Source organism: Strix uralensis, chromosome 1 (assembly GCF_047716275.1).
Source record: "Strix uralensis isolate ZFMK-TIS-50842 chromosome 1, bStrUra1, whole genome shotgun sequence".
Taxonomy (NCBI): Eukaryota; Metazoa; Chordata; class Aves; order Strigiformes; family Strigidae; genus Strix; species Strix uralensis.
The window spans coordinates 33,836,274-33,852,549 of NC_133972.1; the positions used below are offsets into that span (position 1 = coordinate 33,836,274).

Below are 16,276 nucleotides of genomic sequence, written 5' to 3' on the forward strand. Positions count from 1 at the left end.
TGACGCTTGTAGTTGGAGAGTTCAGGGTAGAGGAATGTAAACCACTTGATTAAGACCTGCTGTGCTAATTGTTTTACTCTTGGGGAAAAATACATTAATGTTTTACTTGAAAATATTTCCTTTAAAAATGTTAACTTTCAGAGGAATGTTGGATGACTTTAAATAAATAAACAAAATTGAGCTGTGATTACATCTTCTATTTGGCTCTCTAGTGCATGTATTTCAGTTTAAAATGGCTACAAATTGAATCTGAGCAACTTTTAGCTTTGCTTATGGTAATAATTGTATCTTATTCCTTCAGAACTTTTATGCAGCTGGTTTAAATAAAATAAATGCAGATTTCCTTTAATAGCCTTCCAATGTATTTAACTACTATTAGACTTTTCTGAGGCTTCTTGATGTGAAGTTCCCTTGCACCATCATTAATATAATTGCAACAGGGAATTACTGTATTTAGTGCTCTCTAAATTGTTTTAATAGGTTTGGAGTATGTGTTTGTTCTTCTTGAAACTCCATTTGAATTTCTAACTTCCTTGGGCACCTGAAGAGAGACTTAATAACTATGTAAGTCTCCTGAGGCATGATCCCAAGCTGATAAAAAAACGCTCACTGACTTTGAGTTTCAAACCAGACTGCTGTGGGAGAGTTCATTCTTTAGCTGATAGCTTTGCTAGCATTTTCGTGTGTGTCATGGTAACAGGTATGAGATTACTGAGACTGGAAACAGAGACCATACTCATCTGTTATCTTAGCTTTACTTCTGTAACATCTTCTCTGGGAAATAAATGTTTGCATTGTTCTATCCTGTGTCACGTAATCGGAATAAAATATATACATTTACTTTAGTAGTATAAAGGTTGTCTTGGGTCTGTTACAACTCAACCTGAAAACATGAAGTGTTGTAATGCTAGTGGACGAGGAGGGAGGAGTGAACAAAGGGATCTGGGAGTGAAAGACAGAAGTTTTTGTTGTCTCTGTGGCTTGTACAGCAGATGTCTAATTTGATTTCTCCTTTGTCTGTCTTACCTCGTGTCCTTTTAATAATTGTCTGCCCTGATTAAATTTGGAGTCTTGCACTCTGATATAAAGCAATGTTTTTGAAAGAAATGCTGGCAAGAAAGTTACAACTCTTCGAGAATGTGACTACTTTGGAAATTGAGATAATTTTAACCTTGGGCACCATATAATGTATTTATGTAACTATATTATTTTCTCAGAGATGAAACCATAGCTCCTTTATACAGATACTGAGAAGCATCATGTTGTGTCTCTGATGTGGCTTCTAGCTCCATAAAATTACAACTATGTGGTTTATAATGTGCATTTCTCTGTAATCTGTGTAGAACAGATTATTTGACTCCCCCTAAGAATATCTTGTACAGATGGTGGGTTATCTCTACATCATGATTCTTAAAAATGAAGTCTGTTGAGCATCCTAAAAGGTTTTCTCATTCCTAAGAAGGAGAGTGGATGGTGTCTGTAGAACTGGTTGTGTTTGCTCATTGCTAAATTCTCCAAATCAGCTATTTGAGGTATTAAACTTAAAAGAAACCCCATATAAAAAACTATTTCATGCGGTATTACCTCTAGATGACTTTGAAGAAGGGTTAATGAAGTTCTTTCGTATGTAAAACTTACCAAATATATATATAAAATAAGTTATAAGGGACTACAGATAAACTTTTTTTCTCCATAGTCTTTTGCATTACAATGGAATTCAGAGTTTTGACTTCTGTAGGGGCTTAACATGTAAGCTGTAAAAGAAAATTAAATCCTAGGAATATATGTGGGAAACGGAGGGGGAAGAGTGTGAAAATAAAATCCAGAAAAAAAAAAATGACCAGCTGCATAGAGTAGTATCTGACATTTCTGTTAACACAACTCAGAATGTTGTCACTTATTCCCTGAAACATTACATTTTCCTAAACAAGTTACCTTTGAGACATACTCTAGCATCTCTAGGTCTGTATCACAGATCTGCCTTTTGAAATGTAGCAAAGAAAAATGGCTAATCACTTAAACAATTTTAAGCTCATTGTGTTGTGTCCATTAAAACAATTTCCAAAGTGTTAAACTCCATGTTTCAAAAGCTGATTAACAAAGCACCTAAGTGCTTATGTTAAAACACCATAACCAGGTTCCATTGCTAATCTCATGGAAGACTGGAAGTGCTTTTTCACTGGTGGTCCCCGACTACTTCTGCAGTTGAAGACACTTTGTATCAGTTGGGTTCCTACTGATTCTTATCACTGTCAGGTTAGTATGTATTTTTAAAGGTAATAAAAATAATTTAAATATCTCATTGCTGTCTCCCTATCTTGATTAGGTATTTATCTTCATCCTTCTTCTAAAATACTATGCAGTCATCATGTTTAACACATCTAAAGCATGCTGTCACCATGATGACATCCTTGCTAGTGGTCTCCAAGGAGTGCCACTGCTCTCCAGTCTCCAAACAATCTCCAGTGCAAATAGAGATTGCTGGAACATACCCATTTGCAGTATGTTCATAAAGAAAACAAGCTGAAATGAGGTATTGTTTATATGGCATCTTTTGCCTATGTAGAAGTTAGGCCTGTGTCATATGGATGTGGAGTGGGACATACATGGCAAGATGTCTAATGGAAACCAGATCAATGTCCCTAATAGTGAAAATTCCAGTAATGACCCTTTCTGAAGAGAACATAAGCAGGTCTAGTGAAAACACTTTATTCATGTAGGGTGTGTGGTCTTGTGACTTCCACAGCTGCTTGTTTTCTGAGCCACTGGTAAAGCAATGCAACGTGGGACCACTCTGGATACATCTGTCCTCTGGTTTTATGTGAAACAGTTGCGATCTGATTGTTTGTTGGCAGCAGGTATTTCCATCTTTGCAATGATTCATGAAACCCTGCAGTTGTCTACTGAGAGCCTTAAGACAAACCATTTAAACTCAAAAATGCTTTGCTGAAAGATGTCATAATCCTGTACTGAAGAAAGGTGTAAGGCCATGGCAGGAGTTTAGGCAGCTGTGGCATGCTATCGTGAACCGCATGGAGGGGTTAAATATATGGACTTTCTCACTCCCACAGAAGTGGTTCTGTTGAATACCCAGGAAGTGGAAAATGAGTGGAAAGTATGGAAGTGGGACAAAACACTGTGCAAAAATCAAGGTTGTGATAGCTGATGGGCTCACAAGATTTATGGACATACTCATATATCTCAGTGCTTGTATTAGCCCGCTGTTATCCCTGATGATCATTTCCTTGACATTATTTTTTGGGCTACTTGTTTCCTGTTCCTTAATAATGACATGCTCTCATTTTCTTGCAAGTTCTCATCTGCATCACCTTTCAGTGTGAAATCACTTAGCACAAATGTAAGCAGACATAAAAATTTTAACTTTAATCTTAGTTGAAAGTTTGAGTGAATTCTGACTCAGAAGGAAGCTTGTTCTCAGAGGGACTGCCACTCTTGTCCTCTCTTAGCCACGATGTATTATGTATCAGAGGTCTTGTTTTTGCGTCATGAACTTTTCACAGAGCAAATTACCATTTATCTGAGGCTTCATAGGGTATGGTTCCTGCACGCTTCATTTTATCCTGGCTGGTAAACTCAGTAATGACAAATTAATTGCTTCCATTTTTGGCTGCTTCGCTGGAGAGGTCTGACCCCAGAGTCCTTTTGCATGACAGCAGTAATATTCTGAAAAGTAAAGTCTCTGTTCTGTTTCTGTAGCTGTGGCCCAGTGCAGCGTACCTATTTTCCACTATGGCAGCTATTTCAAGAGTTGAACTTTTACTACACTGTTACCACTATGCTGCAGTGCTGCCTGGCTTGCAGTTTGTGGAAGGCAGGGCCTGATTTCACAGGGCAGCCTACGTCTGTCTGCCACTACTGCCGTGATTATTTCAGAGAGTGGGAGCATCTGATAAGGGCGTTCTCTAACTTCATCTTCTGTGTTCTTCTGCCAGTGCTGTCATCATGGCCTGACAGCCCAAAAGATGAATGTAACGCATGACAGGGATTCTAAAAACACGTCTTCAGTCCTATTTGTACCTAGTTAACCAGTTTGACTCAGTTTTTCTTACACTGTTTTCACTTCAGTATCTGTCTATCTGAGTTATTTGATCTCAGAGCCTCTATTGTTTACCCTCTTATCATGTACATTACTCCTTAAAGGCAGTGAGATTAAACTGTGTGAAGAAGGGTTTCAGAATCAAGCCATTTGTTCTTCTAAGCTTATGCCAGAGGCTATAGCATAGAAAACAAATCAATCTTAATAACTATCTAAAATACCTGGAAAATTGTTTTGTAAATACCTGTTCCTTTCTTATATATCTTATTTTCTGAGTTCATTTTTGTTTCGAATACTATTGCTTACTCTCTCACATCCTACCCAGGAAACAGCAACAAAGAGACAGTTCCCTGTGACATGCAGAAAATTATCCCTATCTATAGCATGCTGTAAATTGAATTTGCATAGTTACATTCTTTCCAGACTCAAGATGGGGAAAGTATCAAAGCAGGAACAGTTTTTCCATAATTTGTTCTGCAGTTTTGAGTTGGTATGATGTACTTGTGATTTCCAGAAGTCACGGGAAATGAAGGAAAAATCTTAGGCTCAGCTTCAAATTACTTTTATGAGTTAAATTTGGCTTTGCAAATTTATTAAATTCCAAAGGCCTTTTTTGTCCCCCCATTTGTGTTCTTATCCTAGACTCCAGCTCTTGCACAATGTTACTGTACCTTTTGTTCCTGTCCAGCATTTTATCTGGCTTATCTCTGAGGTCTCAAAAGACTGGTTGCTCATCTAACAGGCGAGCTGCTCTCTGTCCTGGCAGTATTTGAGAGTTCAGATGTCTGGCTTGTCTTTTGGTGAAAGTACCTGTTCATTTGGCAGGTCAAATACAGATCCGAATTTTGTTATGGAAGATATTTTTTGTTGGTCTTCAGATTTCCTCTTAAGTTAAAAAACTGCTGCATAGCTACTTATAAGCAGGTTGGAGGGGGGAGAAAGAGAGAGACAGAGAGAGAACACATTAGAATGGGTAAAATAAACAAGAGTTATAGCAGTTCTCACGTACAGCAGTATTTTCTGGTTGAGCTTGGAGCCAAATGCCAGTAGCTTGTCGGGTCCACGAAGTTCCAGGCATAGCGAGACTGCAGCAATCATGCTTGAACGTACCAATTCCTGAAACTGGGAGTTCTCCCAAAAACAGTTGTGAGATGTGGCTGGGGGTAGGTGGGAAGAAATGCTGCTGCTTATCCACTGAAGTGAAAAGTTCCTTATGGCCCGATATTGCTGAGAACATGGGATACTGCTACCTGGAAGATGCAGCAGTCTTCTGCGACTGGTGTTTTCACGAGTTCTGTTTGTTTTGGTAGGCTGACATTCTTAGCTTAAAATTTCTTGATGCTCTTGAGCTAGTTTTAGGAGCGTATACATTTTTAGGATCTTTTTAAAGGTTTTGTCTGTGTGTGTGTGTGCAGTCAAAATATACAAATAAATAAGCTGTTAAAATACACAACTAAACTAAGTGTTAAAAGCATTCTTTTTTAACTGAAGCAATGATTTCTGCAAAAACAAAAATTTTTTTTCCCTATTGATTTCTGACTGGCTGACTTAAGTGCTGTATTGAAGTTGAGTACTTTTCTGAAGAATGTGCCATAATTTTACAATTACAGATATAATATAGTTCCTAGCTAAATCTCTTAATGCAGCCAAAAATCCTATTTAAAATACTACTTCCATATCAGTCTGTTCCTGCCCCACACACACATTTTCTTTCATTACTTTCATCCTTTACAGCCACCACACAGGTGGATGGTGGCAAATTCTGTTCCGTGGCAAATTATTTGGGAACCTCATTAAAGCATTAAAATGAACAGGACTTGTATTAAAAGGAGTTCAGTTGATCCTGATATTGCAGAAGTAGTAGTGCAGCTGATTATGATGACAAAATAAACATCAGATGAGATCAGAAAATACGTGCATCTTAAGAACTTCCTGCCTTTTGGTCTGAACTGATTGCCCTTTGTCAACTCTGTACTTCAAAGAATGCTTCAGATGGTTGTATGGAGGTAGCTGAAATTATGGGTGTTGCAAGAAACAAACTGAGGGAGCAGTCAAAAAGTTAAAGGAAATTTGGAAAAACAGATCAAGAAGTAAATGCAGATGGTGCCAGAGACTGACACAACCTAAGATGGGAAATTCTGAACTGGGAAGAGTTTAGTTTTCCATTTCAGATATTGGCTTCTATTAAATAGATAATGTACAAAGTTATCTGTCAGGTTATTCTCTCCACTCTTGTTTCAAAGTAAAGGAAAGGGGTTAAAGAAATACATGGAAGAACAGAAGAAAGAAAAGTTCTGCTGGATAGTATCTCCTTCTGTGTTCATGTTGTCAAGATGCTCTTGTTTTGTCAGTAAGGCTGTTTGTTTCTGATAGTTCCTTCTATACCGGTTCAGCAGATAACTTTTAAAATACCAAGCCACCTGTGATCTGTAAAGAAATTGCACTAAGACCTCTCAATGAACTTACATTTTCTATTTCAAAAAATGTTTTTAATTCTCTGTCTCTCTCTTTTTTTCTTCTCCCTCCAACCTGCTTATAGCAGCTCTGCAGCAGTTTTTTAACTTAAGAGGAAATCTGAAAACCAACATTTTGTTATCTTCCATAACAAAATTCGGATCTGTATTTGACCTGCCAAATGAACAGGTACTTTCACCAAAAGACAAGCCAGACATTTGAACTCTCAAATACTGTCAGGACAGAGAGCAGCTCGCCTGTTAGATGAGCAAACCAGTCTTTTGAGACCTTAGAGATAAACCAGACAAAATGTTAGATCATTTCCACTTCTAAACCATTTGGACTGGCGTTTCTGTCTTCCATGTCTGCTTTTGGACACGTTCTTTGTTTATAATTTTAAATAAAAATTTCCATGTGATTTTTAAAGAAAATTAGGAAAAAAATGTGTTTTCCTAATGTTAAAGAAAGGATACCCATTTCATTCAGATGATCCATATCTCTGTTTTGGAGCAAGTTTTAGAATTTAACAGAGGGCAAAGAGGACTTTTTTTTCATTAAAATGATTCAAATTTGGCCAGGTTACAGGTGTCTGAAAATTGTTCATGGTTTTAGCCTAGTAGATGTTTGTTAAGAGATTGTAAAGAAGCAAAAGTTTCTAAAAAATTTTGGGGGTTTTTCAAAGGCTGTTTGTTGAAGAGATTGAAAGGTGACTTCTTTGCAACTCTTCTTGTAGGCTGCTGGAATCTCTTGGGCTCCAAGTATTGGAAGAGAGAACTGAAGGCATTGTTTCTTGTTTCTTTGTTTTCATCTGACCAAATCATGCATGTAAGCACAAACTGCCTTTATGGACTGCTGACAGGTGAGGAGAGGAGAAAAAGTTTTTCAAGCTTGGGTATAAAGGAAATGGAGGTCCAAGGCCAAGGTTTTAATGTAATATAGGGCTTTTCAAACCACGATCTTTGAGCTTTGTAGGCCCATAGCTTCCAAACTCAATACACAGTCTCGATAGGTCAAACTTGTGAAGTTGGCATCACTGGGATAAAAATCTAGGAATCTGATTTTTCACTTGACTGATTTCCAGATCTGTCAAACTGAGGTCTATATATATTATATAGATAGTCCGTTAGAATACAGACTATCTCTTATTAGTAACTATGAGTTTTCTTACTGAAATTAAAATTTACTTTAAAAAAACCCAACCCAAATAAAAAACCCCAACAAAACTACAGACCTGGTTTCAGATGTGTATCTTATATTACCTGGTATCAATACCAAAACAGATTTAGAGTTATGTCTGATAGTTGATTCTAGTGGTCCTTAGAATCTTACCTCCTATTTTTTTATGCATGCAAATGTATAAAATATGATAGTATTTCTAGCTTGTGTGTGCCTCATGTAGTAACTGCGAGGTCATCAACGATGGTGGGTTGTTTTCCACACTAGAGCATCAGTCACCAGAAAAACAGCTCTTAGCTTAAGAAGTCACTTGACACAAGGAACACACAAATGAGTTGTGTATCTGTTCTGTCATGAAAACTATTCACGTTTAATTGTGTGTACTCAGTGAGAAACAGCTTATATTCATTGCTTATCAAAGAATAGTTCTTAAACTGAGCAATACACGAACTGATTAAAAGAACAATCAACAGTGCATTTTTCAAAGTCTTTCAAAGTCTTCTAAATATCGTATTTGATTCCCTTGGTTTTACATTAAACTCATCACTTGAAGGTATTTTTTTAGTCACACAGTGTAAGAACACTTCAGGATTTTGTGGCAGATGAAAGTTTATAACATAAAACATAAATCTCTGCACACACCCACACACCCTCCAATACAAAATAAATGAAAACTGAAGGTTAGATGCAATAACACCCATTACTTATGCAGACGTATCCATAACAACTATACTTACCTCAGTGCTTTCTGCTCAAGGATGATGAGCCTATATATACAGTTTTTTCTCATCAAGGCGTACTGTAAAAGCACTGTAATTGGAAACAGTCTGACAGAAGCCTTCCAAGTCTTCATCTTGGCAATGAATCTGGCTGCAAAGTGATTCTAGTTGTATGAAGCATTTGAAACTGTTTATCTCTTGCTGCTGGTATTCATTGATTTGTTTGTATTTCTTCAGTGTCTTCTCTAGGCCTATAAAATTCTCTGCAGTGCTTCAGCAGCCATTTTGCCAGGAACATGACAGTGAACTCAAACTGAGTGCTTCTTTTTGATTTTCAGGGTGGTAGTGGTGGTTTTGGGTGTCATCCTCCCCACCCACCCTGATCGCTCTGTTTTGGTGGCTCCAAGCACTTGTAGATCATTGAATGCTTGGATGCAGGCAGCAACTAGTGTTATATACATTGGCAGGGTAGAATCTCTTGCATTTTCTCCCCAGTGTTCTACCTTACAGCTTGAGTTGTGTCTTTATTTACAGTGGTACACTGTAGAGTGTGACTGTATCAATACTACTGGTAATAATGTGGCAAATGGCATTTTGTTTTTGTTGGAACTGTGAAAAGTGTGTTTATGGCAAGATTTTTAAGTACAATTATGCTCACATCTCACTGTCTGTAGGTACTCAGCTGTGCCAGCAAATGTAATGTAGCATGAGGAATCTCATTTAATTTTATCCACAGCAAACAGAAGAAGGGTTGAGGCATTAAAAAAAAAAAAAAAAAAGGTGAGTTGAGCAAAGAAATGAGTTTGTCAGGGCTGTTAAGCAGTCTGTGGCTGAGCTTGAAATGGAACTTGTAGCCTTTGATCCTAGCCAGTGCAGAACACTCACTCTGTTATTTAAAATTTGACCCAAAATTAACTTTGGTACTTAATCATTTTCTTTAAGATAAGCTTTACCATTAGTGATGGTAGGCTAAAACAATACTTTGTGTGCAGTGTTTTTCCAGTTGCTTGGAGATAATCCTTTTTCATCTTTGCTTTAAACCTGGAGGAATGAAGCTGCTCCTTGTTATACGAAGATCTTTATACCTGGACAGAAAATAAGATCTAGAATGTCTTGGTTGTGCTGCAGACCAGAACTGTGTCTGGACTTGCTGTAAGAAGCAGAAAAAGATCCAATATTCTATGTCATCTCCTAATCTGTTGATCAGAGTCCATTAAATTCTCATCTGCTTCACTTCTTAGGGGTCCGGTCTTAGAGATATGTGGCATAGCTTGTTACTGTCCCCCATGTCCACTATTCCAGACAATGTGCTAGCTAGTAGGCTCCCTTCTTGGTTCATGTCAAGCATAACTGGACTTAAAGAAAAGTCACTGTGGTTCTTTTACTGATGGCATCCCTTCAGATTTCAGAACATGCTGCTCTTTTCACATTCAGAGTCCAAGTCTCAGTGAAAGCACTGAGCAATAATTGCAGCTATTGATCATCATTAGCCAGAGAATTCAAGGGCCCTTTAATGGTCATGGCAGATATTACAATGTTCCTTTCCCCTTCCACTTCAAACCTGCTCTTAAATAATCAGGTCTAGTGTACAGTGGAGATGTAATTTGCATAGGCAACACAGGAGGGGAATTACAGCTGCTGTTGAGTTGTAGAAAAAATAGTCTACTTTCCTTTTTGGTAAATTAAGTGATCAGCTGGAGATTGAGAGCCATTTGACGTCATATGAGAAAAGAAACTGATTAGAAATGACCTTTTTCATGCCTGTGTAAGGAAGAGCTAGTGTGTGGATTCCCCAGACCCCTAGTTAGCATGCTGATCCTTTTTACAAATACCTCAAACTGCATCATCACTGATAACTTGACATGCATTAATAGCAACTGGGAGATGAGATCTGGACATGTTCTTCAACTCAGGTTTTTGTCTTAATTCAATTCAAAAACATCACATAGAATATAAAATAATCTTTTTAAGAAACAGAGTTAAAACCTCTTGTTAAGAGGTGAATTTTTTCCTCATAGGTCTTACTGGCATGATCTGTTAATTAAATAGTTCATACAGGTCTTTTCCATCTCCTGTAATAGAAACTAAATTTGAAGCAGCTATTTTACAGCTGTCTAACATTCTCAGGAAAGCCTTGCTACTGCCTGATGCTGTGCATTGAAAAGAATTTATGATCTTGGTTCCTTTGCAGCTGGAGTGGCTTTTAATATTGCAAAACATGCTGATTTATAATCTTAGCTGGGCTGTGGAGAGAAGGCCATTTATTGCATGGACATGGAGAATGGACTATTGTCTTTCTAGCAGACACTACCTCAGGCTGCATCATGACTGTAGTGCAGTCTGCCTCCTGTCACCCACCTCTGTCCTAGTCCACTGATGATTTAGACTGAGGGATGTTAGAGCATGTTGTACCTTCCTGTGCCTGCCTTCTACAGCCCACTCCACCGGATTTCTTTCTGTTGAAGTCAGATTGCAATAGGTTGTTGGAGTGCTTGGGTCTTGTTGTCCTGTATTGGAATGATAGGTCAGTACATGCCTTCAGACTTGGAAGCTGGAAAGTGTTTAAACCAGTGATATAACAATACAAAAACTTACATTTTGACTGCTCATATTGAAATTCTGCATACCAAGGCAATACAAAGGGCATATTTTGGCAGCTGTCAGTCTGGTACATTTGTTACTAAATTTAGTAAAGTGTTTTCCAAGTATGTAAAGGAGAAAAAGGTAGATCTAATTAGAAAAAAGTGTAAGCAAGGCTCACCACCTCATCAAATTGGCAAGCTTGGCTTCTGAGCTGATGCAGTGGAGAGCCTCTGGTAAGGAGTGTCTGAAGCTTCTTATGATTCAGCCAAATTGTGGGACTCTGTTATCCCTTTCAAAACAAAAACAAGAAACCTTCAGCCACAGCACTGTACATCAGTACTTGGCATGGACAAATTTCAGCTAGCAGTAAAAGCAGTCTTCTTTAGATACTTTTGTTTGTTTTTATTTCAACTCGCTTCTCCTCCCCAGAAAGAAGAAAAGTTATTAATGTTTCTGGCTTCAGGGGTGGTGCTGACATGGGAACCCTGGAACAATATGCAGCTTTTTCTTTGTTAAGGGGCTTTTCTAAGCATCTTGTCTGCAGTTCGTTGGCAGACAGACAATGTCAGTCTCCCACTGAGGTAGTTTGTTTAAGGTGTTTATTTCCATACTCTAATTCATGCCACCTTCCCCACAGTTTTCTGTCATAGAAGATGTTTGTCTTCATTTTGACTAGGCTATTAGGTAGTCTACTGACTGTAGTGAAAAGCTTTAGAGCTAGAATAAATTACAGAGGAGTTACTAGGCATTTTTCTGCTTCTCACTGCAAATCAATACCACTCTGTAGAGCAAGGGATGAGCACACTGCATTAAGGAATGAATATTAAAAGCTGCTAAAATCCAAACTGAATGGAGAGGGAGATATTTCACTTAGTAGATGTATTTAGAAACAGGAGTAGGGAATAGAAAAAGGTTTATTGGGAGGGGCAGGGAAAAATGCTTTGGGGGAGGAGAGTATTCTTGGTGGTGGTCTTAATTTCTCTTGTAATCCAACCACCACACTTCTTTACTCCATGTTGGTCCTGAATACAAAGAGAATTCAAAGCAACTTTAGTTAAATATTGTGAATTAATCCCAGCAGGAATGCAGTTACATTGTCCTAATGCTGATATGCAGGTGTCTGTTGAACCTGGAGAAAGATTTGCTTGCCAGTTGGATTCTTTCATTAGTTTGTTTAGAAACAGCAAACCAAACAAGCTCTTCTTCTGAACAAGTACCCTTTTAATAGGCCATACCTTTTCAAAGTAAGTGTTCGATGGAAACATTTTAAAGAGTTTGGTTAAACTTTTTAAGCTGTTTCTTGAGAAGAGAGAAACAGACTACAAATGGGAAACTATCTGCTGTTTCATGTAGTAGCATACTTGGAAAGGTGATGTTATTTTTCTAATACTATGTGCAATTACATTTGTAAGATAATTATTGAAATATGTTCTGAAAAAGAATTATTTTTAAAGTTGAAAGTGTCTTCCTATTGACTTGGTAGTCTTTTGGGGCCAAATTATTTAATGCTCTTTAGAGAATTTAAAAAAAAAACTCCAACAGAGTAAGTAACAGCATAGCTGAATAAACTTTGAGCCAAATTCATCAGTTTAAATTGTCCTTAAATTCGCATCAGAACCTTTATCTGCTAAATGTCTCCATTTTATCATATGCCTTAAATAATTTTGATAAAGTATGCTGTGCTTTTTATGTCATAATTGGCTGTTGATCAGAGGAAGAACAGTACAGAATGAAAACAATATCAAGATTTATTGCTGTAATAATGGATAATGCTATCAACTTCTAACAGTTAATTGCTGTTTAGTAGTAACAATAGTAGAATTTAGAAGGTACTAAAACATCATTTTAGGAAGTAATTTTTTTTGTCAGCAATTAAATGTAAAATTAGCAGCTGGATTGTTTAGAAGAATGTGCCTCTCTGAGATACAGGAAAGGTGTGTATATATACTGCAGATATTTATGTATCACGATCTGAGAGGGCCTTGCTTGAGTTTTCAACATCACTGATGTCCTCCTTTCCCCCCTACCTGTTTCCAGGTTCTTGATTCTAATGAGTTGTAATACATAAGAGCAAAAGAACTGATGTTTTGGTGATTTCTGAATAATCCATTTTTCAAATGGCTACAGACTTGTAAATACAGCAAATTTAACACTGTTTCGAAAGAGCAGTACTACCTTCTGAAGTTGTACTGAACTAGGAGTGAGGCATTGCTTGTCTGCATTCTTTTCTATCTTACCCTAACTTAAGTAAAACAGATTTTTAACATATCAGTGCGTTTATTAGATTGCTTGATCCTCTTAGGTGTTCCTGAGCAGAAAATGAGCCTTCTCTGCTGAGAAGCCTTTCCAAGCTCCACTTGTATGAACCTGGAGCACCATTTTCACCTGCCAGAAGCGCAGTGCCCTTCTGTTGCTTTTTATTACATGAAGCGTTAAGGAAGTACAGATGCTTCAGCTTAACGTGAATGTTAGGCAAAACTGTGAAAGCTAAAGAATTACATGTAATGTTTTGTGAGCTTTTTTAGTGAATAGTCTTCCTGTTGTCTTCATTGTATATACTTTAACGGTAAGTTATTAGCTTTGTATTCATTGGTGTGACTATTTGATTAATAAATCTATATTCAAATTCTATGTGAGGGCAAAGAGAGTATTATAATTTTAAAGGAATCGGTGTACTTACTGCATTTCCTTTGTGTTCACACTGGGAAACTCATTTTTATTTGTGGAACACAGCATGTTTTTGATTGGCATAATAAAGTAAAAATAGAATGTGTAAGAACATGTGTTGGCCTTAGAACATCTTTATTAAGCTCATTGATTTCCTTAAATCTCTACTTAATGTCAACATTTTAGGCTTATCTGAATTTATTTTCTATTTTAAACGTATCATTCATGTTTTCTTTTTTTCCCCTGCCTTAAGTCTTGTCTTTAAGAGACATTGAGGCTTAGCTTAAATCAATGTGATTTGGGGTTTCTCTACATCAGAGCTATTGGAAGTAGAAAAAGTATCTCAGGTTTGAAGGAAAGAAACAGCTAAAGAGGAGTGACATCCTTAGTATTTAAGCAGTGGATAATACTGTAAGTTCTAACAGGAATGTTTTAATGGTACCGAGTGGCAAGAAAGGCTGAGGCTGCTGCATGCCCCACTCTCCTGTGAAGATGAACCAGTTTATCTGCCACGTTCATCAGGGAACCCGTTCTGTGTACCCCATTTCAAAACAGAGTGGCCCGCAGTCACAGAGCAGGGGCCTCCATGTGGCACTTGCAGTGCCCCATGCTTCCATGGTGGGTTGGCACGCTCCCGTTTCCGCAGTCGCTTGCTCTGACTGCTCTGGCTTCACCTGACAGAAACAAATGTTTACGTTATTTTTATTATTGTTGTTGTTATTGTTACTGATATTAAATGTGGTACCTCCCTACCATCCTTCCCGTCACCACTGGCGTAGAGCACCTGAGGGGCTATGTGCCTGCCAGAAACGGCAGGGGAAACACCGCGGCTGCCGCCGGCGCCTTGTGAGGAGAAAACTCGGGACGGTGACAAGGGGCTCGAACCCCCTCCTGTTGCGGGAGGTGAAATAAGGTCTGTCGAGCGGCAGCCGCCGGCCTCTCCGCACCTCGGCGGGGCCCGGGAGGGGAAATGGCGGCGGTGGCGGCCGGGGCTGCTCTCCCGCTGCCGCCAGGCGGGGGCGCGGCGGGGCTGGGCGGGTGGCAGCGCCCTACCCGCGCCTCTCGGCCCCTGCACGGCAGGGCGGGGGGGGCTTGCAGAGACTGTGGTAAATCCAGTGCGAACGGATCCCTGTCACTCTAACGGCCCGGCCTCGGTGGTGTGTCCATTACGTCAGAGCTGAATGTCTCGTTTCTGCGAAGGCTTCTGCGAAGGACTGGTACGAGGCGTTTCTTTGCGCTTGTGGCTCCCCGTGAAGGCGTGGCCGCCTCTGCCCGTTGTGGGAAGGGTGTTTCCCCTCCCTGTCTGGTGGAGTTAAGAGTTAAAAGCGACTTTCTGTGAATTACAGCTCTCCTGCCCCTGCGGATGACACGCCAGGGTGAGTCAGCGTGTGGAAATCGGCATTGGGCTTAATGATGAGGAAAAAGTCATTTGACCGTGCTGAAAACTTGGAAGTTTTCTTACCGTGAAAACTGTCACAGCACTCCCTGGGACAGAAGATGTCTCCTCGCATTCCTCCACAACCCTCAGTTCATGAGTGGTTGTGTGAGGGCAAAAGCTCAGTTTTATCTTTGTGTTGTATCAATTCAGACCATTGTGGTGAGACTGCGAATGACAGGGTCCAGTTTCGATCAAACTTCACCTCTTCCCTGCTCTGCAACCTCTTGTTCTCTAGGAGCTGGACTGAGGTAGCCTCAGTGGAGGGCACCAAACCACTTACTGCACTTGGCTTCCAGTGGAGATAGTGGAACTGAAGTGTTAACTTCAGTGTGGGAAACAATCTATTTCACCTTTGCTAGTTCTCAGGAGAAGACAATTTGAAATTCTTTCAAGAACAGATATCAAAGGCACAAAACTGCTCCACTGTTAGTACTTAAGGGCAAGCAAAATAGTCTTGTTGCTCAAGGTTGATGGTTAACAGTACTTTAAAAATTTTGTCCGTACCAGCCCTTGTTATTCCAATGGTTGAGTGTTAGACTTTTAAAAGGTGGGGTTTGGGATAACTATTTTTATTGAAGGTTATTGTCAATTTGTTTGCGGAGAAGTAGATTTTTCATCTCACAGTATTAGGTTCACATGTGTGCATTGTTTTCAGTGATGATGTCTTCCTCTTGGAGAGAGGGACAACTGCACCCCCTACTCCCTGCAAGGAATGTACTGATATAGGTGATGTGTATGTATGTGTTTCTTGTTCCCCATGGGGTATGCTTGTTGTTGGATGTTTCATGTGTAGCACTGGTGACAAATGTGGAGTTGCTCATAGTCTTGGATAAGGCACATTGGTGGTGAAATTATTTCCAATGAAATAAAATAATTGTGTAAGACACAGTATATCCAAATGCATTTTGGGAAAGACATTTCAGGAAATAAAGGTTATGTGAGCACCTGGCATTCTTCTGCAGCTCATTCCTGTCCTTGTTCCACCGCTCTCTGGCTACACCAGGCATGGTTGCCATCTTCTGGAGGGAGCTTCTCTGGAGTAACACGAAGTAATGATGCCATTTCCTTCTTCCTTACAAGAAATTGCTTACTTTTATACATTCCCTGATCCTGTCAGCAGGAAGTGAAGATAGGAATCCAGTCTGTCTCCTACAAGACAGTGCAAAGGAGTAGCCTAGAAGA

General features: G+C 39.1%; 1 protein-coding gene across 2 annotated transcripts in view; it reads left to right on the forward strand.

Annotated features, from left to right (window-relative positions):
• The window catches only part of JAZF1 (JAZF zinc finger 1), a 200,780-nt gene that overhangs the window by 83,333 nt on the left and 101,171 nt on the right, over positions 1 to 16,276 (forward strand). Inside the window, exon 1 of one of the 2 annotated variants that reach the window (XM_074862036.1) lies at positions 14,845 to 15,032. The exons of the other annotated variant lie outside the window; for it this stretch is intronic. Within the exon in view, the coding sequence (XP_074718137.1) occupies positions 15,020 to 15,032 (13 nt within the window). The 5' untranslated portion in view covers positions 14,845 to 15,019. Of the gene's footprint in view, positions 1 to 14,844; positions 15,033 to 16,276 lie in introns of those variants that run through there. 2 annotated transcript variants of the gene reach the window in all.